Below are 27384 nucleotides of genomic sequence, written 5' to 3' on the forward strand. Positions count from 1 at the left end.
ATATTTAGTTGGTCCATGCTACATTGTGTAGTTAATGACATTCGTTTTAGTGCTGCATTGTTTATTACTCCACTTTGTTTACACCATCTTGAATCTGTATTGAAAGGCGGGATATAAATATTTTAAACAACATAAATAATATAAATAAATAAATAGCAACAAAATTTACAAGAAGGAAAAAAAATCATAGTGTCTATACAAGGAAGAGAATAGCAAAGAAGGATGTCTTTAGTTTCTCCATATAGGTGTCACTTGTCCAGAACTTTGAAATCCATGATACACCAAAGTCCAAAATTATCGATTGAAGAATCTTAGCTTTCTGAAGGCTCTATGTATACAAACTTTGTTTCATGAACAATTTTTTTGAAAAAATATTGCATACCATTACTTTCAGGCTACATGCATAATGAATATATGAAACATACATTTGTGTTTAGACTTGAGTCCTATTTGCATATGAAAATACAGGTATTACAAGTATGTTATCTTCAGGAAACTCTAGATCCCACAGCATGACTCTATGGCAGGCATGGGCCAACTTGGGCCCTGCAGGTATTTTGGACTTCAACTCCCACAATTCCTAACAGCCATGGTATTCCCTGTAGTCACCTATGGATGTGAGAGCTGGATCTTAGGAAAGTCTGAGCAAAGGAAGATAGATGCTTTTGAACTGTGGTGTTGGAGGAAAGTTCTGAGAGTGCCTTGGACTGCGAGAAGATCCAACCAGTCCATCCTCCAGGAAATAAAGCCCGACTGCTCATTGGAGGGAAGGATACTAGAGACAAAGTTGAAGTACTTTGGCCACATCATGAGGAGACAGCAAAGCCTAGAGAAGACAATTATGCTGGGGAAAGTGGAAGGTAAAAGGAAGAGGGGCCGACCAAGGGCAAGATGGATGTATGGCATCCTTGAAGTGACTGGACTGACCTTGAAGGAGCTGGGGGTGGTGACGGCCGACAGGGAGCTCTGGCGTGGGCTGGTCCATGAGATCACGAAGAGTTGGAGACGACTGAACGAATGAACAACAACAACAAAGTCCAAAACACCTGTAGGGCCCAAGTTGGCCCATGCCTGCTCTATGGTTAACTCTACCAAAAAATGCAATGTATATGACAAAATCCAAACAGTAAGTCATGATCCATATGGTGTGGCAATTTGAGTGTTAGACTAGACATCTGGATCCTAGAATTCCAACTCATGCTTAGCCATGGAAACCTTCAGGAAGTCACATTCTTATCGGCCTAAGAGTATTTTTTTAATCTCTTAAACAATCTTGTCAAGAAAACGCTAAGACAGAATCACCGTAAGTTGGAGTAGACACTAAAACACATAACAACAAGCTGCTCACTGTGTCTTTACAAACAAACACAGTGGAAATGTGAGGTGGTAAAATAAAGAGAAGCAAACAAGTTAAATAGTAGGATTTCAAAAAATGTACAGTGCCAAATATTCAGGCATTCTTTGAGTTGTCTTTTGTTGGTCTTTGTTGCACTGCTGCCTGGTGAGGAACGGCACAAATCTTAAACGGGCTGGGTTGTACCACAGGGCCCATTATAGGTTGCACATCAGTTTCTTTTACTCCTTCTGGCCAGCGGAAGGTAAACGCTTTCATCAGGCAGGCGAAGAAAATAAAGAGCTCAGACTGTGCTAACTGCTTCCCCAGGCAGGCCCGGCATCCTGCAGGATGAAGAAGGAAACCGTGAGAATCTCATACTGCACATAAGTCTCTGGAAGGCCATTTCATTTATCTATATAAATAAAAATGTAATGTTCGCTTGTGGGATTAACAGAACTCAAAAACCACTGGGCGAACTGACACCAAATTTGGACACAAGACACCTAACAACCCAATGTATGTCCTTCACTCAAAAAAACTGATTTTTGTCATTTGGGAGTTGTAGTTGCTGGGATTTATAGTACACCTACAATCAAAGAGCATTCTGAACCCCACCAACGATGGAATTGAACCAAACTTGGCACACAGTTCTCCCGTGACCAACAGAAAATACTGGAAGGGTTTGGTGGGCAGTGTCCTTTTGTTTTGGAGTTGTAGTTCACCTGCATCCACCTGGAAACCAATGTCCTCACTGTGGGAGAAGATGCAGGTCAAGAATAGGGCTCCACAGTCACCTACGGACCCACTGCCAGGACACTGATCCTGGAAGACTATCCTACTTGGACAACGAGGGATCGCCTAAGTAATAATTTAGTGCATTCACCTGTTCCATATGTGTAGAATTCTTCTCTTGCTGTATATTTTCCATGTTTGTCCAAGAAGTGGTTAGGATTGAACTGTTCAGGTGTCTCCCACTGCTTGGGATCAAGAAGGACGGAGCACAGATCTGCGACCACCAGGGTATCCTATAAAGAAGAAGGTGTTTTTCTTGAACAGATAGATACATCCAGGGAAGAAAATACTTACATGGCACCAATACCCACTATAATTAGAGGAGAAATGAGGGCTGAAGGGGTTGCCTGGTGACTGGTGGCTGAGGGGGGAAAGGAATGATCTTGACAGATTAGAGGGATGGGCCAAAACTAACAAAATGAAGTTCAACAGTGACAAATGCAAGATACTCCACTTAGACAGAAAAAACAAAATGCAAAGATACGGAATGGGGGACAATGCCTGGCTCGAGAGCAGTACATGTGAAAAAGATCTTGGAGTCCTCGTGGACAACAAATTAAACATGAGCCAACAATGTGATGTGGCGGCAAAAAAAGCCAATGGGATTTTGGCCTGCATCAATAGGAGCATAGTGTCTAGATCTAGGGAAGTCATGCTACCCCTCTATTCCGCTTTGGTTAGACCACACCTGGAGTATTGTGTCCAATTCTGGGCACCACAATTGAAGGGAGATGTTGACTCCAAGCTGGAATGTGTCCAGAGGAGGGTGACTAAAATGATCAAGGGTCCCAAGAACAAGCCCTATGAGGAGCAGCTTAAGGAGCTGGGCATGTTTAGCCTGAAGAAGAGAAGGCTGAGAGGAGATATGATAGCCATGTATAAATATGTGAGAGGAAGCCACAGGGAGGAGGGAGCAAGCTTGTTTTCTGCCTCCCTGGAGACTAGTTCACAGAACAATAGCTTCAAACTACAAGAGAGGAGATTCCATCTGAACATGAGGAAGAACTTCCTGACTATGAGAGCTGCTCAGCAGTGGAACTCTCTGCCCTGGAGTGTGGTGGAAGCTCCTTCTTTGGAAGCTTTTAAACAGAGGCTGGATGACCATCTGTCAGGGGTGATTTAAATGCAATATTTCTGCTTCTTGGCAGGGAGCTGGACTGGATGGCCCATGAGGTCTCTTCCAACTCTTTGATTCTATGATTCTATGAAGGGGTCTGAAGAATGGTGGGAGTTGAAGTCCAAAGCACCTGGAGGACCCAAGTTTGCTGATGCCTACTCCAGTGGCTATGTAACTGCTCTTACGCTCCACCAGCATGAAACAGAATCTTAGTCAATGTTTACAGAGTAACTCCTGATCCTGTTGGGTGCATCGTATTCCAGTATGATTGCCCACCTCTTCTTGGGAAACACAATAGTGGTGCTATAATTTGCTCTGTACCTTTGGAATGAAATGTCCAAATATATTTAAATCCTGTAGGCATAGTCTGGGCAGGCCAAATAATACGATGTTGCTGAAGCGTTGGATCTCATGAATCACAGCATTAGTATAGTGCAGTTTCTTCCGATCGTCATAGCTGATCCATTTGGAGGGATCCAGAGTCGTTTGTAGCTCCTTCTGGACTTTCTCTGAGGAACAAGAAGAGCATTCTGGTTCATAAATGCGAGATACATTTACTTTGTAAGTGCTTTTACCATAGTAAGTGCTTTTACCATAGGTATCTCAGATTCTGTCTGGTCAAAGTGCATTAAACTGCTCAAAAAACAGATAATATTTAATAAGAATTAATATGAGAAGCTGAAGCCATCAATAACTCAACCAACCATCCAACTCAATATACTTCACAACTAGAAGATGCTGCAGTCGTCATTTCTCAGTGTCCTGATCTCAAGTACCTCAGAAACCCTTCTATCTGTGTGTTGCCCAGCTTAAGATAGACAAGTCATGGGCAAACTTTGGCCCTCTGGTAGACGGTGAGGAATTGTGGGAGTTGAAGTCCAAAACACCTAGAGAGCCAACGTTTTCCCATGTCTGAAGTAGACATTCTGGGCTATAAGACTGTGTGGAAGGGCCCTAAGAAAGAAAAAATAAAGTTTGAACTATGAAAGTGAGTCCAAGTAAGGAATATCCTTGAAGCCACCAACTGTGCCATGTCACACTTTAACAAGAGGGCTCTGAAATAAAGTCTGGTCAAAGTTTAAGCAGCTATCCATTCTCTTTTCCAGAATACTCCATTATTTATCTCCCTTCCCACTCATCCCCAACTTTCTTTTTTTTTAACCTTGCTGTTGCTGTCAATCGCTGTTGCTGGAGAGACCCAGAATTATTCTTTAACATCATGGTCAACAGACTAATGAATAGCATTGTACTGTATTTCAATGCTGATTAATTGCTATACCCTAATAAATAAAATATTTAAAAATAAAAAGAAATTACACTATGGCCACTGAACACATGCCACTCTCATTTAATTCTTTTGGTATATGTGTGTTCTCCACAGTTTCCCTCTCTCCATTACTCTTTGTATATGGGTATGTGTGTATGTAATGAACTCATACCTTTTCTTCGTAGGCCGCAGCCTGGAAGTCAGTGAGCTGGCCTCCATGTTGGGAAGGCAACTCAGGATGGCAGACATGATGGTATAGGCAGAGAGGCAAGGGGAGGAGTCAGTTAACTCCTGATTGGTTCAGACCCCAAGGGGAGGAGTTGAAGGAGAGTGTAAATAGGCTGTCATTTCTGACAGAAGGGGGAGAGAAGGATTTGATCTAGCAGAGAAAGGATTAGGATTTCAGACAGGGAGAAGAGAGTTTCTTAGGGAGCTAGGAATTAGCCTGTTAGGGAATAATTAAAGAGCAAGCGCTTCTGTATAGTTTGACTAGGGCAGTCAAAGTGAAGGCTTGTTTACTTGTATTAGGATAGAATACAAGTGGGTTTATTTCCCTAAAGGTTCAGAGTAGTCCAGGGAAAACCTAGATACTCTGGAAGGCAGCCAGGGGTGGCTGGTCATAGAAACACACTGTTACATGTTACAGGACAGTGTGAGGAAAGTAGCTCATGATAAGGAAAAGTTACTCCTTCTAAAGAAACCATCTGCTTAATAAGTCTGTGCTTCAGAAACAAATTACGCGTATGTACCTCTCAGTAGTCAGTTCTTTGCTTCAAATACTTCAATAAACCTGTTCTCTAGTTTACTGTTAATCTGTCTCAGCCTTGTTTCATCATTTAAGGTTAGATCCAGTAAGCCTCCACATCTCTACAGTTCAGTCACCAGAAAGGGAGCCAAAAGGAAGAGCCAGTATATAGGGACATTTTACCTCAAGTACAACAACAAGACAATTCCTCAAACTGTAATTTGAGGTGGTGGCAGCAAACCTACCACCGTTCTCTCTCATCACCTGTAATTTCCTCATTCATCCTATTACAGTGTACATCAACATACCATAGAATTAACCAGATCTACTGATACTTCTCTCCAGATCAGTGGTTCCCAACTTGTACGCCGTGGACCACCAGTGGTCTGCAAGAATGAAAATATGGTCTGCAGCCTCACCATTACTTCACAGTTGCCTCAAAACTACGTGACAATGGGAGTGACTGGTCTCACGAAACCCTCTTAGAGTGCTGAGGCAACGGGGATGTCAGGACGGGAGAGGCTGACTACCCACGAAAGGTTACTACTACTACATCAGATTATTGAATATGGTTATCTGTGGGCAAACAGATGGCAGCTACTGGGTGACATATGTTCTGTATCAGAAACTAGAGCTAATATTCAATGCAGTTTTCTGAATCAGCACTCCAAATAGCCAAACCGAATCTGAAGTGGACCAAAAATGGATCTATAACTCTTTTGGTACTAATGTTGAAGAGTGGTCCCTGGTCAAAGTGGTCCCTGTTCAAGTGGTCCTTGGTTAAAAAAAAGGTTGGGAACCACTGCTCTAGATCATAAATGCTGTCATTTTGGCAAGAGTATTGGCCATCAGAAACACAATTGGGTCTCCTTGATTACAATCCTAAGATTTTGTTTTCAATAAATAGAGCCAGCATAAGCATCCATCACATGTTTTTATGCCACCTTGAATATCAGGATGGGTCACCATAAATAGCAACCCCCACGACAGGGTAACAGCAATTGTCTCTGTGCCTGCAGCAAACAGGTCAGCAATCACTTGAATTAAGTTGTCCTCATTAAATGTAGTTGAGGAGTCCACTTTCTCCTGTGGATTAGAAGCACAACATTACAACCAAAATACTATGAGTAAAGTAGACATAGGATCAAATGTAATCTAAAGCAGAATGCACATTCACAGAGATGGATATTTTTTTCCTCTCACCATGGGATCTCTCTCTCTCTCTCTCTCTCTCTCTCTCTGTATACACACACACACACACATACATACATACACACACATACTGTGATTTAGCAATCATATTTACAACTCAAGAAGGGTAAACATTTCCCCAAAATGGTTACAAAACAAATTTAATATATTTATTTATTTATTTTATTTAAAACTTTTGTATCCCGATCTTCTCCACCTCCACAGAAGTACTCAGACCAGCTAACAGCAAGAATTCAATGCTAACAATACAATCTAAAACATCATACAGCAACAATAAATTAAAATACATATAGACTAAAATACATAAAAGCCAGTTCGTCAAGATAAAATCATGTCCCACTCAGTCCGCATATGTGGTCGATAACTTTAGTCAATTGCCAGTCTCCGCCATCATTCTGGAAATGCCTCGTTCCAGGGCCAGGATTTCACTAGCTCCCTGAAGGTCAGGAGGGAGGGGGCAGATCTGATCTCAATCAGGAGAGTGTTCCATAGCCAGGGGGCCACTACAGAAAAGGCCCCGTCTCTCATCCCCACCAGACGTGCTTGGGTCCCTCCAGAAGATCTTAATAACTTGATGGTTCATAGGGGTGAATACATTCGGATAGATAAACTGGGCCAGAACCGTATAGGGTTTTGTAGGTTAAAACCAGCACTTTGAATTGTGCTCGGAAGCTAATTGGCAGCCAGTGGAGCTGGCGCAACAGAGGAGTTGTGCGCTCCCTGTACCCAATGATTTATTTATTTACTTACTTACTTACTTCATTTATATACCGCTTTTCTCAGCCCTTGGGGGAAATCATGTATTATGACAAGCATGTCTTTCACCAATGAAAGAAAAGCACCTCTTCTAAATATCTGCTAAACATGCCATCTCTTTGACTCTCAGTGGCCCTTTTACACATGCAGTAAAAGCCAGAAGTAACTGGGATAAAGTGTGGGGGTGACTAAATGATGTTTAGAGAAAGTGCGGGTGGAATCGGGTTAACAACTGAAAAGCACATGTTTAAAAGGTGTACTTAAAATTCAATTCCACCCAAAAAATGTGCAATTTTGTATATCCCTGCAGTCATGGAAAACATGGGACTTCTTTCCTATCCTGCTCCAGCGAACGTGTTTTATAAGCTCGAAACAGCTGAGGCAAAGACACAAGTATCCAACAGGATTTTGGTCGATGATGGTGGTGGTAGTGGTAGTGGTGGCATGATAACAACAACAACAACAACCACAAATAAGAGAGGACTTACCCTGTTGATCTGGGCCAGATAGAAGTCAATGAAGTTCTGTGGTTCACGGTCTGCTACAGCTTTCTTCTTATGGTTTTCTACCTCCTTCTTGATAAAGGAACGTATAAATTCACAAGAGGAGAATACTGTCTTGTGAGGTCCAGGAATGTGTTGCATGAGCAAAGGGAAGAAGTTATATATCTGCAGGAAAAGTCAATAAAAACACTTATATGGCTATTGCTGAAAACGGAGGGCTGTTGTCCAGTGACCATTTCTACATCCCGGTTTGTGTAGTTCCTGGATATGGACTCACATGCCCACTGGGCAACTTATGGTGCTGATGCCAGTAACCTGGTGAATTCATTCCAGGTTTTAGTCTGACCTTCAAAGGATGTGCTGGACCCTACCTGCTATATGTTTGACAATTTGGATACTGTCTTAAAGTTTAAACTAAAACCAGGCATAGATTTAATGCTCTAGAACTACTGGAGCTAGCACCAGTATTTTAAGTTGGATCATACAGGGAATGTATGAGCTTCATCTATGCTGATGATCATGCCATTACTGCTCAAGCAAGGAGCTTTGAGATGGTTGAACAGAAGCTCTAGGTGCTCTTACTGCCTATTACAGGGAAAACCAGCTGATCCCTAATCCATCTAAAACACAGACATGTGCTTTTCACCTCAAGAACAGGCAAGCATCCCGAGCTCTGAGGATCACCTGGGAAGGAATCCCATGGGAGCATTGCAGCACACCCAAATACCTGGGAGTCACTCTGGACCGTGCTTTGCCTGAACATCAAGCAAAAAGTGGGCGCTAGAAACAATATCATACGAAAGTTGACTGGCACAACCTGGGGATCACAACCAGACACAGTGAAGACATCTGCCCTTGCGCTTTGCTACTCTGCTGCTGAGTATGCATGCCCAGTGTGGAACACATCTCACCACGCTAAAACAGTGGATGTGGCTCTTAATGAGACATGCCGCATTATCACGGGGTGTCTGCACCCTACACCACTGGAGAAATTACACTGCTTAGCCGGTATTGCACACCTGACATCTCCCGGGAAGTAGCAGCCAATAGTGAAAGGACCAAGGCAGAGACATCTCCAGCTCATCCCTTGTTTGGGTATCAGCCAGCACATCAATGACTTAAATCAAGAAATAGTTTTCTAAGATCTACAGAGACACTCGCTGGAACACCCCAGCAAGCGAGAGTCCAAAAGTGGCAGGCTCAAACCCAGAACCTCAACCAATGGCTGATACCAAATGAGAAACTCCCTCCTGGGCACACAGAAATGCAGAGCCATCCTCAAGAAATGTGGCTACAAAGTGGAATCCACAGCATGCGAGTGTGGAGAAGAGCAAACCACTGACCACCTGCTGCAATGCAACCTGAGCCCTGCCACATGCACAATGGAGGACCTCCTTGCAGCAACACCAGAGGCACTCCAAGTGGCCAGCTACTGGTCAAAGGACATGTAATCAACTACCAAGCTTGCAAATTCTGTGTTTTGTCTGTCTGTTTGTTTGTTTTTGTTAAAAAAGTAATACAAATGTCTGGTTGCTGATGACACGATAAATAAATAAATACAGGGTATGTGTATCAAGTTTGGTCCAGATCCATCAGACCATGTAGGGAGCCTTTGTGAAACAAACCTACATACATATTTTCACTTTTATATGTGTAGATTTCACTTGGTGGAGGTCACAGCTAATTGACAGAGTACACTCAGCTTTTTGTAAGGATAATATTCTCAACTTGGTCCTCATCGTTTGTAGGGGGAAAAGATCACCATAGTAGAAAATACTTCTTTTGATCTGAGGACCAATAGAGTTGCTGCCAGAAAATGTAGATCACATTGGATGGGAGTAGGCAGCAATCTGACACAGTGTAATAGGTTTGCATACAATACAGTATCATGCCATGGGTGGGTGGGGGGGTTCTCTTGTTCCATAATTAATACATCACTACTCACCATCTCACCAAAACTGCCTCTAAATTTGGTGACAGTACTGATATGTTCGGTCAACTTGCATAAAGCTTCATCCTCAATGGGGGCATCATGGCCAAATGCTGCAGTACAAATCACTTTGGAGGCTGAACGCAATAGAGCCAATGAAGGATCTAACGGTTGTCCTGCAGACATAACAACAATTGGAGAATTTATTAGAACCATAGAATAGAAATAGAAATAGAATAGAATAGAATAGCTTTATTTATTTATTTATTTATTTATTTATTTACAGTATTTATATTCCGTCCTTCTCACCCCACAGGGGACTCAGGGCGGATTACAATGTACATATACATGGCAAACATTCAATGCCATAGACACACAACATATATAGACATACACACAGAGGCTATTTAACATTCCAGCTTTTTTCATGAGGGTATTCTGGCCACCGGGGGAGCTGTTGCTTCACCATCCATTTGTGACACTGATGAAGTACTTCCTTATTTTAGCATGCTTGCTGGAGATTTTTATGGCATCGTAAATTAGCCTCCCCACATAGGCGGTACCTAAATTTCCTACTTGACAGATGCAACTGTCTTTCGGGCTGCAAAGGTCGACAGCAAGCTACACAAATTGGTCAGAAGCTCACTCCAACCCAGGCTGGCTTCGAATTCATGGCCTTTCGGTCAGTAGTGATCTTAATGTAGTTGACTCCCTGCCAGCTATGCCACAGTCCCATTGTCGTTGTGCAATAGCATGCCTTCCTCTGCACACAACACAAAATAACACATCCATCCCTCCATGTCCTCACCACCACCACACAGCCCCCAATGTCACATCAATGCAAAATCACCACTCTTTTGGTGTGTTAATCTTTTAGCACCAATTTACACATGACTGCATATGCCCTATTTACTCAAATCTAATGCTCACCTTTTTTGGCTAAATTACATTGCCAAAATTAGGGTTCACACCTGGCGCTCCTATTTGAGGGACCTCATCTCTATGCTATTTGTAGTTTGGTGAGGCATCAACATTAATTTGCAGAGAAAGCTCAATACCTTGTAAAACTACAGTCTCATGATTCATAGCATTGAGCCAGGGCTGTTAAAATGGATTCAGTCTACAGCATAGCTGCAACCCGAAGTTTTCCTTTCAGTTGCTGAATGCTTTGGTGTTCTAACAGATTTGTTTTTAAAGAAGGGATTTCTAAGCAGGCAGCAAATGTAATGACCAAATGACAAAGTGTGCACTTTTTGCCACTGCACATTACATTCAGCAGCAAATACATTTTTAGGCTTCGGGGTTTTGAAAATTGAGGTGTGCATTAGATTTTATGGTACATCGGACTCAGGTAAATATGGTAGATCTCCCACACAATGTTGCACCTCTGCCAGAGTTCACCTTCCCCTTAGCACCAAACAGGTCTCCAAAACAGGCCTCACTACCTCTGAGGATGCTTGCCATAGATGCAGGCAAAATGTCAGGAGAAAAAATTGCCTCCAGAACATGGCCATATAGCCCGGAAAAACCTACAACAACCCAGTGATTCCGGCCATGAAAGCCTTCAACAATATAGGCCTCCAAAAGCTGTAAAAAAACATTTTATTGAAGAAAGTACTTATAAAAAAGGGGAAATCACCAAAAGGGAGAAGAAAGGCAAAATCCAATAGGTAATCAGAAAAAGAAGTCCATAAATAAACAGCCTAACCAAGCTGGTAGGGAGTGAAAAACTTCAAAGGCAATAATCCAAATAATCCAAAAGGTACAGGAAAACAAAAGTCATAACAACTAGCATAAATCCAGGGAAACAAAAATTAAAACATGAACATGTATCCAGAAAAACCAAGAACTTAGACTAAACATGAACGGGAAACAGGACTTGAGATCCTCACTATCTAGCAACGTTGCCTGATCTGAATTCTCATAGAGACATTTTCTAATTTAAGGAGCACAAAACATGAAGGCATTTCTTTGACCTTGGCTTTCTGGGTTGTGAAACTTTCTCTGTGCTTCCTTCTCACTGAGCCTTTTGGATTTCGTGAACTTAAGGTTTTTCTCCTTAAAATCAAGCCTGATGCCCCTGTCGAGCACACTTGCTCTCTCAGGCAAGCTATCTCGGCCTTCCGGGCCTTAATAAGGAGTTGCTAAGCAATTTGTTGGTCAAAAATCATCGCCACCATTGACTGTATCTTCCTGTTTGCTCAACTCTGACACAGTTTCACTTTCAAGCCCCATCTCACAAACAGAATCTTGATCTAAAATCCCCTCATTTCCTTCAGTGAAAGAACCATCCACCACTATCCCAGGCCCTCCAGGCTCTAGAATCCTAATCCCCACATCTTCATCTATTTGAATCTGAACACACAAACCACGATCTCTCGGTATGTATTTGGCCATTCTGGATGAGTTCCATGTAAAACAAAACAATATAAAAGAACTGGGTTGCTGTAGGTTTTTTCGGGCTATATGGCCATGTTCTAGAGGCATTCTCAGCAAAACAACAGAGCAAAACAACAGAGAGGAAACAATCAGGGACTGCTAATCACCTCTCAACAAAAGATTCCCCCACACACTGCCAGGCCATCAACTGCTAATCAAAGTGGTCAGTTGAAACATTCACACCTAGCTCCTACAGACAAGAGTTCTTTGTCCCACCCTGGTCATTCCACAGATATATAAACCCAATTTTCCTAGTTCCAACAGACCTCACAACCTCTGAGGATGCTTGCCATAGATGCAGGCGAAACGTCAGGAGAGAATGCCTCTAGAACATGGCCATATAGCCCGAAAAAACCTACAACAACCCAGTGATTCCGGCCATGAAAGCCTTCGGCAATACAATATAAAAGAAGTTACTGTTTTCCAGATCTGCCGGTAGTTCCATTTCAGTAATTGAGGATACCAATGGGGACACTGTTCATTTTGTGTATCTTTCATCCACTTTGTCATTTTTTTTAATTGTAAGTTTCATTGATTTCCAATTTTTGCAGAAAGGGAGAAAATGACCAGAATCCTATTTGGGATTTACAGTATATCTTTATAACCACTTATGGGAATTAAAATCATGCTGCTTCACAAAGTCCATATTCAAGTGCTATTACGTCACTAAGCAGGAAAACAATTAACATGCCAGATGCACATTGGACCAGTGCATAACAGGACTGATGCACAATGGGACCAATGTCCATATCAGTCCTTCTGTGCTGAGATTGGTATGGCTATTGGCTAAGATTTAATGATGTGGATTGGTAGAATCCAGTGTGCATTGAAACATCCCTAGCTACAGATTCCCTAATAGGATTTCTTAACAACTCTGCTACATACTAATTGTACATAATACCCATAATAACTACAATTATGATACTTTGCAACACTGTCATGGACATTTTGCAAGGGATCCCATTGTCGAAGAGATTCCATGAGTGTAGTTCTTAGCAGTGTATGAGAGACTTGCATACACTCTCTCACAAGGTGAAAGTCAACAAATATCCTTTCTGTGATTAGTTGTGCAATGATGCTGTTTAGTAATTCTAGCATAACTATGCTCCCTATTTTTATACTGCATCAACCAGAGGAGCAAGGTCTCAGCCATTAGATCCTGCCATCATTCATAAATGTGCTGTCACGCGCTGGGCCTGTGAAAGAGTCTATAGACAGGACGTGTTTTCTGAATGCCCAAAGGGACGCCGGGGGTGCCTCGGCTGAGAGGCCTTTCGGATTTCCCCACACAAAGTTCTTTTAAAGACTTAGAAAGTTCAACAAGGTTTTTTATTAATGCTTAAATCTTCAATATATCAAACAAATATTTCAAGGCTTTGAATCAACTGGTGGCTTGCTTGAATCTTGTCCACAAGGGACAGGCAACTTTCTTCATAAACTGTTTCTTCCTTCTACAAGGGAAATCCTTCACCTCTCCCTGGGCAATCTAACTTAAGCTCTGCTGGCATGGGCCCCTACACCCGGTCCAAATTGCTTTATGGCTGTCGCGAGTGGTCCTTACCAAACAGAGTCCTTTAGTAGATTTCCAAGAGGAAAGAAGGCTTTCAATTCCCAGCGAAGGCTGGCTGTAAAACCGTGGAGCTGTATTTCTCCAACAATCCCATCCTGGCTATGCTGTAGTTCTCTGTAGAGCAAAGCTGTAAAAGACAAAGCTTTCTACAGGTGGAACTGATTCACGTCCTGTACGAAAGGCTTCTCTGTGTGAACTGAACTAGAGGTCCCCTTTTTCCCTCCTTAACCCAGAAAAAGGGGTGGAACTAAAGAACATAATGATAATTGATGGGTCATTGGCCCTATGATTGCAAACCAAGGGAAGCCATCTTATTGCAAAATGCATGGAACTTTGGAATACATGCAAACATTCAATAGAAAGGAAAAGAAGTTGGAGCTCCTGGTCCAGCTGTACCAGCACAATAAATGATTTGGTTCCTGAGTCTTCAAACAGCATTCCGATCTCTGAGACAGAATATTCTTCCAAAGAAATTATGTCACTTTGAGACTTATAGTTGGATGGGATTACAACTGCCAGAACTGACCATAGTCTTTCACATCAATTCAACCCAAGCGACAGCTGCCAAGCAGTTCAGCTTGCACACTGTCCAAGCATTCAGCCATTATGTACATACCATTTTCCCGTGCAAAGGTTTTCACAAGAAGATTAGCCTCCTCATTTATTTGATGCTGCAGGTCCTTCTGCATCTGGACTAATGTCTGTATGGTCGCTTGTCCAAAATGCTTCTGATCCTTCCAAGTTTTGCCATTGGCAAACATGACACCTGTGACAACCAAGAACCATAGAGATGTTTTAACAGATATCAGTTATTCACTGCCCAGTCTAGCTCTAAAGGGAGATTGATCTACACCAGACATGGGCCAGTTTGGGCTTTCCAGGTGTTTTGGACTTTAACTCCCACAATTCCTAACAGCCTACCAGCCCTCCAGGTGTTTTGGACTTTAACTCCCACAATTCCTAACAGCCTACCAGCCCTCCAGGTGTTTTGGACTTTAACTCCCACAATTCCTAACAGCCTACTGGCTGTTAGGAACTGTGGAAGTTGAAGTCCAAAACACCTGGAGGGCCCAAGTTTTCCCATGCCTGATCTACACCCTCTCTCAAGCACATGCATGTCCTCTTGCTGGTTCTAATTGAATTAAGAAGTGCCATAAGCACAGAATTTGGAAATGATGCCTGCCCGCACTTTTCAGCAAATACCATCAACGAAGATGCTAAATCATGCTCACTCCATTCCAGAGATGGAAAGATTTGAAACGATTTGAAAAAATGATCCAGAATTCTATTTTTTAAAAATATCAAGAAGCCCTAGTGAGAAAAATCTTGGATTGATGAGAATCGTCATAACCTCTGAAAAATTTGCAAGTGATTGTTTTGCATAGAAATACTATCTCTGCTCCAAAAATAGAGATAGGTGAAATTTGTATGGAACATGTCCTGAATTGGGTTGCTGTGAGTTTTCTGGGATGTATGGCCATGTTCCAGCAGCATTCCCCCCTGACATTTCGCCCATATCTATGGCAGACATCCTCAGAGGTTGTGAGGTCTGTTGGGGTTTATATATCTGTGGAAAGTCCGAGGTGGGAGAAAAAACTCTTATTTGTTTGAGGCAAGCGTGAATGTTGCAATTGGCCAGCTTGATTAGAATTGAATAGCCTTGTAGCTATATAAACCCTACTTTCCTAGTTTCCAACAGACCTCACAACCTCTGAGCATGCCTGCCATAGATGTGGGTGAAACGTCAGGAGAGAATGCTTCTGGAACATGTCTATACTGCTCAGGAAACTCACAGTAACCCAATGATTCCAGCCATGAAAGCCTTCAACAACACAAGTCCTGAATTGTGCATAGACTTTTAAAAGTGTGGTTTTTTCTTGCACCAAACAGAAAATTCCACATATTATTAATTGTTTCCTTCAAGAAGAAAAGCAATGGCAAATTGCATTTTTACTGGAGGGTTAGAGAAAGGTGGAGTGGTGAAACAATTCTGGGTTTTAGACTGAATTGTAATTGAGCTTTCCAAACTGCTGACAAAGATCTGGCCCATCAAGTGTGTGAAGCATCTGCCAGCCCCTCAAATGATTAAAATTTATTTATTATTTATTTATAGCATTATATTCCACCCTTCTCACCCCGCAGAGGACTCTGGGCGGATTACATTGTACACATATATGGCAAACATTAAATGCCAATTAGACATACAACGTATATAGACATACACAGAGGCTATTTAACTTTTTCTGGCCGCCAGGGGAGCTGTCACTTTCATTGTCCATCTGTGACACTGATGAAGTACTTCCGCATTCCCTGCATGTTTTGCTGGAGTGCTTTTTGCTGGAGTCTTTTTTCGGCCTCATAAATTAGGTAATTAGCCTCCCCACACAAGGTGGTACCTAATTCTCCTACTTGACAGATGCATCTGTCTTTCAGGTTGCAAAGGTCAACAACAAGCTACACAAAATTGGTTGGACGCTCACTCTGACCCGGGCTGGCTTCGAACTCATGACCTTCTGGTCAGAGTGATCTGTAAAAGGAGAGGAACTCACCTATTTTTGGAAAAACTTACCATTTTTGTTGCCCAGTAATTTAAAAAAGGGCATCATGGGTCGTCCAGACAGTCTTTCATAATTGTCCATTAGTCCTTCTTTCACATTTTTAAATCCTGTCAAAACAACCACGGGAAAGTGTCCTATCCATAGGGTGAAAACATCTCCATAGCTCTTTGCAAGCTGTAAGGGGGATGAAACCAGACAAAAGAAATATTATTCATGGGCCAATCTACAAACTACATGCCTTCCAAAAATGGGCAAGTAGCCAAATAACCATTTTCGGTCCACAGCCAAAAAAATGTGGCTAGATCTGGCCCATTGGCGGCAATGGGGGAGATTCCCAGGCTCCCCTTCCTGTAATTCTTGGGGCTATTGGAGTGAAAATGACTACTCTTGGAGGACACATCTACCACTGTTAGCCCACCAAGTTTCTTAACGTTTGGGTCATCCCCTGATTTTTAGGAATTTCTTTTCTTTCTAGAAACAAAATCTCCTTTAAGCAAGCAAGCAAACTTTATTTATTTATTTATTTACTGTATTTGCATACTGCCTTTCTCGGCCAATCGGCAACTCAAGGTGGTTTCCAACAAATCAGTACATATCAAAACATAATACAGATTAAAACTTTAAACAATATAAAACACCACAAAAGCAATAAAAACAACATCATTAGCGTCTCATTATTATCCAGCATTGTCCAGTTCCATTGTCAAATCGTTCCTATATTAGCTACTTTGCATTTGTAAACGCTTGCTCGAACAGCCATGTTTTAACTTGCCTCCGAAATGTTAAGAGGGAGGAGCAGATCTAATCTCCCTGGGGAGCATGTTCCATAGCCGAGGGGCCACCATTGAGAAGGCCCCGCCAAAAGTACTTGAGATGAAGGCGGGACCGAGAGCAGGGCCTCCCCAGTCGATCCTAGAGTCCTCGATGGTTCGTAAAGGGAGAAACGTTCAGACAGGTAAATTGGGCCAGAACCATTTTCTTTTAACATTATCCCCTTATTAGAAAAAACACTCCTGTATGATCCACTGGGGGGGGGGGGGAATACAAAATGTATTGTGGGAAATCAAGTCACGTTTTGGGGAAAAAACATGTTTTTGAAGCTTATTATTTTAAATCTTAGCGGTTCAGAGCAGGTCCCCAAATGTGTGATTGCACCCCAACCACACGTCCTGCACTTTCCCAACTCCCAGTCAGTCCCACTAAATAAAAATAATCAAGAAAATAAAAGGAAATAAAGGAAAATCAAAGAGATTCAATGCTAAAGAGAGCCCAAGCCAAAAAATAAAGCTGAGAGCAAGCGGCAAGATAATCGGACTGAAGCACGTCTCTAGAGTCAGGACACAACTGAGAGTAATTGAGGCACTTGCCGACACAGCTTGCGTAAGACACGTCACAGGGTTTTCTTTGCTGATTGGCCCAACAGGCAAGGACTCACAGGGAAATGTGATGCAGCACACGGCATCCTCTCCACATGCCAAATAGGAGAGGAGGAGCCGTGATCTACTGCCACGTGGCCCCATTGTGGACAAAAAAAATGATGGCTTAGCCCTTCCCATTACGGCCAATTGACCAAGCCGAACAAGCCAGATTGGCCAAAGGGAACCAACCAATCCGAATCCATGCACAAGCCTAGTCTCCAGCAATTGCTCATCCAAAACCAAAATGATTTGCTTGTACTACACGTAGAATTGCTCATTGCACAAAGAAAGCAGGAAGGCTGAACAGCATTAGTGTATTGCTCAAGGAGCCCTCAAGCCATAAACCAAGCAAGCTGGCAACAAGACCTGTTTTTCTTGTCCTGATACCACGTGTGTTCATCTTTGAAGGTTTTGAAGCATGTTGAAAACAACTTACGTAAGCAATGCATGCACACAGGATGCACATGTGGGGTCTGCTACTCCAGTCATTGTTTCCTTTTATAGAAGAGAAGTAGTCTGCAAATACCCCAAGTAAAAGCTCTTAACAGCTGATAGAAAATGAGAGTGACAGATGCCAACTCAACAGGACCCTCCATTGTTTTTGTAGTTCCCAAGTCCTCTTTTGTTCTCCCCTTCATCTATGCCACATATGGGCAAACTGGGCCCGGTCCTGTTCAACATCTTTATTAACGACTTAGATGAAGGGCTAGAAGGCATGATCATCAAGTTTGCAGACGACACCAAATTGGGAGGGATAGCCAATAGTCCAGAGGACAGGAGCAGAATTCAAAACGATCTTGACAGATTAGAGAGATGGGCCAAAACTAAAAAAATGAAGTTCAACAGTGACAAATGCAAGATACTCCACTTTCGCAGAAAAAATGAAATGCAAAGATACAGAATGGGGGACGCCTGGCTCGAGAGCAGTACGTGTGAAAAAGATCTTGGACTCCTCGTGTACAACAAGTTAAACATGAGCCAACAATGTGATGTGGCGGCAAAAAAAGCCAATGGGATTTTGGCCTGCATCAATAGGAGCATAGTGTCTAGATCCAAGGAAGTAATGCTACCCCTCTATTCTGCTATGGTTAGACCACATCTGGAATATTGTGTCCAATTCTGGGCACCACAATTCAAAAGAGAGATTGACAAGCTGGAATGTGTCCAGAGGAGGGCGACTAAAATGATCAAGGGTCTAGAGAACAAGCCCTATGAGGAGTGGCTTGGGGAGCTGGGCATGTTTAGCCTGAAGAAGAGAAGGCTGAGAGGAGATATGATAGCCATGTATAAATATGTGAGAGGAAGCCACAGGGAGGAGGGAGCAAGCTTGTTTTCTGCTTCCTTGGAGACTAGGACGCGGAACAATGGCTTCAAACTACAAGAGAGGAGATTCCAGCTGAACATGAGGAAGAACTTCCTGACTGTGAGAGCCGTTCAGCAGTGGAACTCTCTGCCCCAGAGTGTGGTGGAGGCTCCTTCTTTGGAAGCTTTTAAGCAGAGGCTGGATGGCCATCTGTCAGGGGTGATTTGAATGCAATATTCCTGCTTCTTGGCAGAATGGGGTTGGACTGGATGGCCCATGAGGTCTCTTCCGACTCTTTGATTCTATGATTCTATATGGGCAAACTTTGACCCTCCAGGTGTTTTGGACTTCAACTGCCACAATTCCTAACAGCTTCAGGCCCTTTCCTTTTCCCTCTTAGTTGCTTTGGAGGGCCAAAGTTTGCCCATGCCTGATTTATCCTGCCACCTAAATTGGGGGGAGGATGCATCAAAATGAAGTCTCAATTAGAGTCTTCAATCAAAAGCAAACTAAGGGAAAATAATTCTGTCATCTAATCAAATCAACTTCAGTTAATTATTCCACCAATCACCATAATGACATGCATAAATCAAGTTATATAACTTGGCATACAGTTTTACAAGGTGGGTTGAGGTGAGGTGAACCGAAATGATAGGGCCACTGTGTACAGGTGATGGCAAAATGCTAACAAGGGACAGAGAAAAGGTAGAACTACGCAACACTTTATGTGTTTCAGTGCCCTTCCAGACAGACCCTATATCCCAGGATCTGATCCCAGGTTTTCTGCTTTAACTGGATTATATGATTCCCCACTGCCAGATAATCTGGGATACAGAGAAAACCTGGGATCAGATCCTGAGATTTAGGGCCTGTCTGGAAGAGCCCACAGTCTTCTCCCAATTTGGGAAAGATGGAGCAGAGGACATAATGGGGAAATGCAGCACAGAATAGGTAAAGAGGCAATATAGTAATATTTGGCTGATCTAAATGAATTTAAGGCCTCATATACACTGACCATTTAATGTCGATCGAAGCTAGTAGTGGACAAAAAATAGTTTATATTGGAAAGGATGTCTCTTTGGGCCCTTCCACACAGCCCTATATCCCAGAATATCAAGGCAGAAAATCCCACAATATCTGCTTTGAACTGGGTTATCTGAGTCCATACTCAGGGTGGATCTAGACAGCCCCTTTATTGTGGAAACTTCCACAATAAAAAGGGAGCTGTCCAGATAACATTCTGGACAGTCCTGAATTAATTTGCCACAAACCAGGAAAACCCTGATGTGTGGTGAATTAATTAGATAGTGGGTTTATTCCGCACATTCTTGGAAAGTGCTGGATAAACCCACTATTTCTGGAATACTGCAGTCCAGACACCATTCCCACAGAATACTGCAGTCCAGACACCATTCCCACAGCTTCTGGACTAAATCACTACCCCCTCCCCCAAAGTCCCCAAACCCCTTTTGAAAGTAAAGAAACTTACCCGGCCTCCAGTACAGTTTTGCAGCAGCTCTCCCAGCACATAGAAATTATGTGCCAGGAGAGGGGGGGGGAGCGATTTTCCTCCCCACTCCCCTCCCCGCTCTCCTGGCACATCAATTCTATGCACCGGGAGAGCTGCTGTAAGACTGTACTGGAAGCCGGGTAAGTTTTCTTTACTTTTAAAAGGGCTTTGGGGGAGGGGGGAGGGCTTCCAGATGTTTTCATGGTCCAGTCCCGTGAGAGCATCTGGACACTCACCTCAGAAAGCATGGACAGGCTCCCAGGAACATCGGCAATTTAAAAACGTGAATGGTCCTGGGATAACTGCCTGTCTGGAAGCACCCTCAGATAATGTGGGATTATCTGCCCTGGTGGCGCAGTGGGTTAAACCCCTGTGCTGGAAGAACTGAAGACCGACAGGTCACAGGTTCGAATCTGGGGAGAGGTGGATGAGCTCCCTCTAACAGCTCCAGCTCCTCATGCGGGGACATGAGAGAAGCCTCCCACAAGGATGATAAAAACATCAAATCATCCAGGCGTCCCCTGGGCAACGTCCTTGCAGACGGCCAATTCTCTCACACCAGGAGTCACTCCTGACATGACAAAAAAAATCTGCCTTGATATTCTGGGATATAGGACTGTCTGGAAGGACCCTAAGATACAAAGCAATTGTTTCAAATTGCAGGAAAAGAGATTCCACATAAGCATTAGGAAGAACTTCCTGACCATAAGAGTTGTTCAGTAGTGGAATTCGCTTCTGCCTTGGAGTGTAGTGGAGTCTCTTCAGGAGTTGTTTAAGCAGAGGTTGGATGACCATCTGGCAGGAGTGCTCTGATTGGTGTGTTTATGTATGACAATGGGCCCTTCCACACAGCCTTATATCCCAGAATATCAAGGCAGAATATCCCACATTATCTCAGTGTGGCCTCAGATAACCCAGTTCAAAGCAGCTATTGTGGGATTTTCTGCCTTGATATTCAGAGATATGGGGCTGTGTGGAAGGGCCCAGTGAGTTGGACTAGATGGTCCTTTTGGTTTCTTCCAGCTCTATGATTATATGATCTTATGTATGTATTCCTATCACTTGTTCATTTGTGTACTAGCTCATATATATGCCTGCACAGCTATACATATGTATATTGGATTATGGGTGTTGCCATGCTTTGAGCATGTTGATATTGCTTACATTTTTGGGCCTCTGGGGAAAGCTCTCATTAGCGAAGAACATTTATCTAGATCTGGCATATAAACCATGCCGCTCTAAGCGGAGTGCATTATCAGTAATCTCAAGGTCATTCTCATGGCAAAACAGACTGGGGGTGGGCTAAAGGATTGTGATTGCTATGCCTATGTCAGAGAGGCCCACCCAAGTGGTAATTGAAGCTGTATCTTCACAAAGTAGTGAAACCCCCATATTATTTGAACTGTGTGCTGGTACGGCTGTATCAGGAGCTCCATATTTATTTGCTTTGTATTTAATGTTTGCTTGCAGTCCTAAGTTTCAGGGTCCTGCAGATAGGTGGCTTCTTTTGGTTGCAGTCATAGGGCAAGTCGCCTCTCCATCATCATAAAGTTTTGGTCCCACCCCTTACTCAGGGCAATTGGGAAGGGAAAGGAAGGGAGCCATTTTTTTAGTTAGTCTCAGCAAGGAAAGCTAATGTACAGGACGTGTGCAAGCTTCCCCTGTACAAAAGCTTCAACCCTTAAGACTTTCTGGGGGGAAACAGTCTTAAGAGCAAACCAGAGAACTCCAGGGAAGCCTTCCCAAAGCTTTGATGACTTTCCAGGGGAAAACAGTCTTAAGAGTCTCCAGGAAAACAGCCCTAAAGTCCAAAGAACTCCAGCTGGAGAGTCTACTGCCTTACTGGTAGGTCCACTCGGCGTTCGAGACGCAGTTCAACCCGGTAGCGGAACCCACATCAGTAAGGGTTAGAATACACTCAGCCAGGGAGAAGTTAAAAAGGGGATTTTCCTTTAAAGAAGAAGTTATTGAAGACAGTTGCCTGTCCTTCGTGGGCAAGTTTAGGAATTCACCAGTTGCCTAAAAGCTTGAAATCATTTGTTTAACTTTACTGAAGACAAGAGAAGTTTCTGTTTGATTGTTCATTAATAAAAGACTTTGTTATGCTTCACAAGCCATCTAAAGGTCATTTGTGATGGAAAACCTCTGAGAACTTCTCCTTGGGCCCCCCTGGCTTCCCGCTGAGCAAAGGTTGAACGTCCTGTTCTAAAGACAATTATTTACAGGCCCAGCACGCAACAGAACAAACTGTATTACCTATAAATGTATGGTGCGGTTACTGCTTATCAGATCTGACATTATCTATGATATAGTTAGCAACTTTGTTGTTTGAAATGAAGTTCATATATTTTAAGTACTGACTAAGCCTGTATATGATAACCACCAATGGGCCCAGGTGCTATAGGTTGTATTTCAAAGGAATGAACTATCAAAGGAATGAACTATCAAAAGCACCTCTTGCCTAAGAAACCCTATGAAATTCATGAAGTCAGCATAAGTTGACAAATAACTTAGGGCACTTCCAGACAGCGGTAAAATCCGTGCTGACCCAAATTTTAAAAACCTAGGTCAGGGTGGACTGTAGCCTGCACACCAAGCTGGAAAATGCATGCTTTTGGGGCTGGGTGTCTATATGCCCTCCCAGAACCTTCTGGGAGGACAGCAAGACACTCAGACCCCACCTCCCACCCACCCCCACCCCAAATCCTTTAAAAACTTACCTGGCCACCATTAAAGTGCTGCCGGCCCTATCCAGGTACTTAGGAATGATGTGCCAGGAGAAGGGTGGGCCAGGAGTGACTGTCCTCCTCCTCCTCCCCTACTCCTGGTACGTCATTCCTAAGCACCTGGAGAGAGCCAGCAGCAGGGAAATGCCAGCCCCATAAGATATTTTATTATTAAAGGCTTTGGGGGTGGGTTGGGAAGGGAGTTGATGCCCTCACACTTTTCCAGCCTGAATCAACCTGGAAAACAACGACTGTCTGGACTGCCCCCTCTGAAGTCCACACAGTGGCCATAGTGGGTTCAACCCGCACATTTCAAGAAGGCGTGTATAAAGAATCATCTATTATATATATATGACTCCAGAATACAAATCACGCCGCTGCCACCAATTATGTTTCTGGCACGGAGCGTTTAGATTATTGTTGAGGTAATGTGTATACTCTGATAGAGTTGCTGCCACCACCCAAAGTAATTTGGGAATATTTATTTATTTACTTACTTACTTACTTTATTTGTATACCGCTGTTCTCAGCCCTTAGGTGACTCACAGCGGTTAACAACAGAACAGCAAAAACACAGTACACGGTAAAAAATAGTAACGTCATATCACCTAAACAATCCTATATAATTAACAACAATAGCCATTCACTGGCGTCTCATCACTGAAAACATGATCCAGATCCGTCATCCATTGTTCCATTCCTATGTTCATTACACTCATTGCACTAACTATTTGAATGCCTGCTCAAACAACCAGGTCTTCACTTTTTTGCGGAATACCAATAATGATGGAGCTAGTCTAATATCTGTGGGAAGGGCGTTCCACAGCCGAGGGGCCACCACCAAGAAGGCCCTATCTCTCATCCCCACCAGCCGTGCCTGTGAGGTAAATCCCTTCCTGCCCACCAGCTCTCCCTTTGGCTCCCTGAAATGACTGAGATGTAAAGATGTTAAAAACCACTGGAATTATTCTCACAGAATGAATCAATGCTGAGGCTGCTTAAACGTTGAACTAGAGAAATGTTTATTAATATATTTGAACAAACAACTATCTTCTTTAACGAGGCACATAAGCTTGAATGGTTACAGAGGCACAAGATTCTTAATGGTTACTTAAACGGGTTTCTTAACTTAGTTTTGAGCAAGACTCCTCACTCTACCCTGTCACAGTAGCAGTGAGTTCCCCAGGCAAACCTAACCTGGTTGTCCCCAGAGCAAATAGCTACACTCTAGACAGAGTTCTCTGACAGCTAAACTACTCTGACCCCAGAGAGCAGACCACTTGTGTAATAAATCCAATACAAGCACACAGGTGTCTACTGTGACCCTCCTGGACAAATAAATGTAGAATCACCTGTCTCAAATGCCCTCTGACAGTAAAAATCTTTGCTCACCCAAAAATTCGCCTCTTTACTCTGTTCCCAAAAATCACCCTCTTCCTTCAAAGCCAAAAATCAATCTCTCTCACTTTCTGACAAGCTGCCAGTTTTTCCCTCTCCTCCCTAAACTCCTCCTATCTGCCTTAACCAATCCAGAGAGAGCTCCAGCTCCTCCCCTCTTCTACTCTTACACTCCCAAGATGTCTGTCTCCCTCGCTTACACTCCCAAAATGGAGGCCTGCCCACTGACATCTCAGGCTCCTACTTCAGCCTACGAGGTAAGAATCATCACAGCGTGGAACAAACCCACTATCCAATTACCTCGGTACAAAGCAGGGTTTTCTTGCTTTGTTCCGAAATCATTAGTGATTCATGGGGCATTGCTAATATATGGAAGGGTGCGTGTTTTGTGCCCTGTCTGGATGGGCCCTTAAAGGCACACAAGCACACATATATTAGTCATCTTCCAGGACAGCTAAAACTAAACAATAATTACTTGTAAATAATGCTACTAAGCAATATAGGGTGCTACAGACAGTATAGCAACAAAACTGATCACAACCAAGCTGAGGAACTTTAAAACAGACGCAAAGCCAATTGCTCACCTAATTTTCCGCACTGAAAAATCTTGTCTCAGCAATATAAAACTGTGCATGAAAAGGCAAGGCATGTGATGTAAACATGTTGGCTGTGGGACTGCAGGTGGCCTCTGACGTTCAGGTTATGGGGAGGGTTAGAATTAGAGATTTTATGGGTTACAAATAAAGTTGTTGTTGTTATTGTTGCTGTTGTTTATCATGGACCACTCTTTTCCTGACACAAAATTATGACCTTTTAAGCGGTTACAGGTTTACAGGAATAGAAACTGCACACACTGCTTTATAAAGAGAGGCAACCAAGTAACACATATTTTGTTAAGTTACACATTACTAGAGTTGCCTTTTGAAGAGAGGGCCCCCTCTCCTTTAACAGCTGTGTGAAAGAGGGAAATTCAGCCCATGACAAGCAATCTCCCGTTAAGATTCCCTGTTCTACACGACTGTTGACGAGATCACCTTCTTCCTTATATTCCTTGCCAACTCTACACATTATCAGAAAAATAACAAGAAATGGAAACGAAAGAGCATTGGTTCTGCCTTTCCTAATACCACTGTTGGACACAACTCCCACATGTACCTAGAATCACAGAATCAAAGAGTTGGAAGAGACCTCATGGGCCATCCAGTCCAACCCCCTGCCAAGAAGCAGGAGTATTGCATTCAAATCACCCCTGACAGATGGCCATCCAGCCTCTGTTTAAAAGCTTCCAAAGAAGGAGCCCCCACCACACTCCGGGGCAGAGAGTTCCACTGCTGAATGGTCTCACAGTCAGGAAGTTCTTCCTCATGTTCAGATGGAATCTCCTCTCTTGTAGTTTGAAGCCATTGTTCCTTGCCCTAATCTCTATGGAAGCAGTAAACAAGCTTTCTCCCTCCTCCCTGTGACTTCCTCTCACATATTTATATCTCCTCTCATCCTTCTCTTCTTCAGGCTAAACATGCCCAGCTCCTTAAGCCGTTCCTCATAGAGCTTGTTCTGTATACCCTTGATCATTTTAGTCACCCTCCTCTGGACACATTCCAGCTTGTCAATATCTTTCTTGAATTGTGGTGTCTAGAATTGGACACAATATTCCAGGTGTGGTCTAACCAAAGCGGAATAGAGAGGTAGCATGACTTCCCTAGATCTAGACACTATGCTCCTATTGATGCAAGCCAAAGTCCCATTGGCTTTTACCTGCCATTCCATACGAGAGTCACCTCAAACAGAGTCACCACAGAGAAAGAACATGTTTCCTGTGTGAAATACATTTCACTGTTCTCGTCATTCTATGTTAGTTCTTCTATGAAGTCTAGCTGTTGGTTCTTCCCCCAGCTAGACTTCACAAACAGTTGTTGAATGTTGGGTCAAGATGCTAACTCAATGGCTCTGCTTTAGTTGGACAAACAACAGAGTTTAGGCCAATAATAACAATTGTATGATTGATATTTTAGAGAAATACCTTCATAAGAGTATCCTGACGTATCTTCCAGCCAACTCTCCATAGGCTTCCAATGAAGGGGATGGGAATAGGTCCAGGAGGAAACCGTCGCCGTGCCCAGAGAAGCGTTACAAACCGTACAACCAGAAGACAGATGAACGTAGCAACTAGTAATCCACTAGTCCACATCTTTGCTAAACCGTCCTTTCCCTGCCCGTCTACCAAGTGTGTTCCTCAAAGATATCTTGAGTCAATAGTTCCCTTCAGAGATGTCTTCTTGGTCCTTCTCAAAGCTTTATCACGTCCAGCTTATGCTTGTCTTATATCCTACTGCATCATATGGAAGAGAGGCTAGCTAAAGATACACTGTAATTAGGCAGGCAGAACAATCCAGTGTTTGACATGCTCTCCGGCTCATTTATAACCTAGGAATGCAGACTTCATCATAAAAGCTGCTCCATCACGTGCAAAGTCAAATTATTAGATGCCTAGATACAGCAAGGAAGAGTTTAATTGCCTCTGGAGCAGGTGAGCCATTGGAAGAAATGAGGGTGGTTGTTTTCTAGGTTTTTGTACAGCCTTGAAAGGAAGGATAAGTCTACAGCCATGAATTTTCTGGTGTTATTTGTTTATTTTGTTGTTTAACGCCAGAATTCTGTATCCACTGCTTACTTTATTTATTTATTTATTTATTTACCTTACTTATATATCGCTGTTCTCAGCCCGAAGGCGACTCACAGCAGTTCACAACAAATACAAACAGCAAAAATTCAGTACTACAGTATAAAAACAATTAACAACCTAA

General features: G+C 43.0%; 1 protein-coding gene across 1 annotated transcript; it reads right to left on the bottom strand.

Moving 5' to 3' along the window:
- Positions 1-453: 453 nt before the first annotated feature.
- On the bottom strand, positions 454-26950 carry LOC132770421 (cytochrome P450 2J5-like). The gene is made up of 9 exons (XM_060767361.2): positions 26601-26950; positions 16237-16399; positions 14284-14433; positions 9674-9834; positions 7714-7893; positions 6202-6343; positions 3567-3754; positions 2220-2361; positions 454-1677 (listed from the first exon to the last, which is right to left on the bottom strand). Exons 1-9 carry the CDS (start codon positions 26766-26768, stop codon positions 1451-1453), a joined length of 1521 nt encoding a protein of 506 aa, XP_060623344.2. The 5' UTR covers positions 26769-26950; the 3' UTR covers positions 454-1450.
- Positions 26951-27384: the final 434 nt, after the last annotated feature.

This window comes from Anolis sagrei, chromosome 3 (assembly GCF_037176765.1).
Source record: "Anolis sagrei isolate rAnoSag1 chromosome 3, rAnoSag1.mat, whole genome shotgun sequence".
Classification (NCBI taxonomy): domain Eukaryota; kingdom Metazoa; phylum Chordata; class Lepidosauria; order Squamata; family Dactyloidae; genus Anolis; species Anolis sagrei.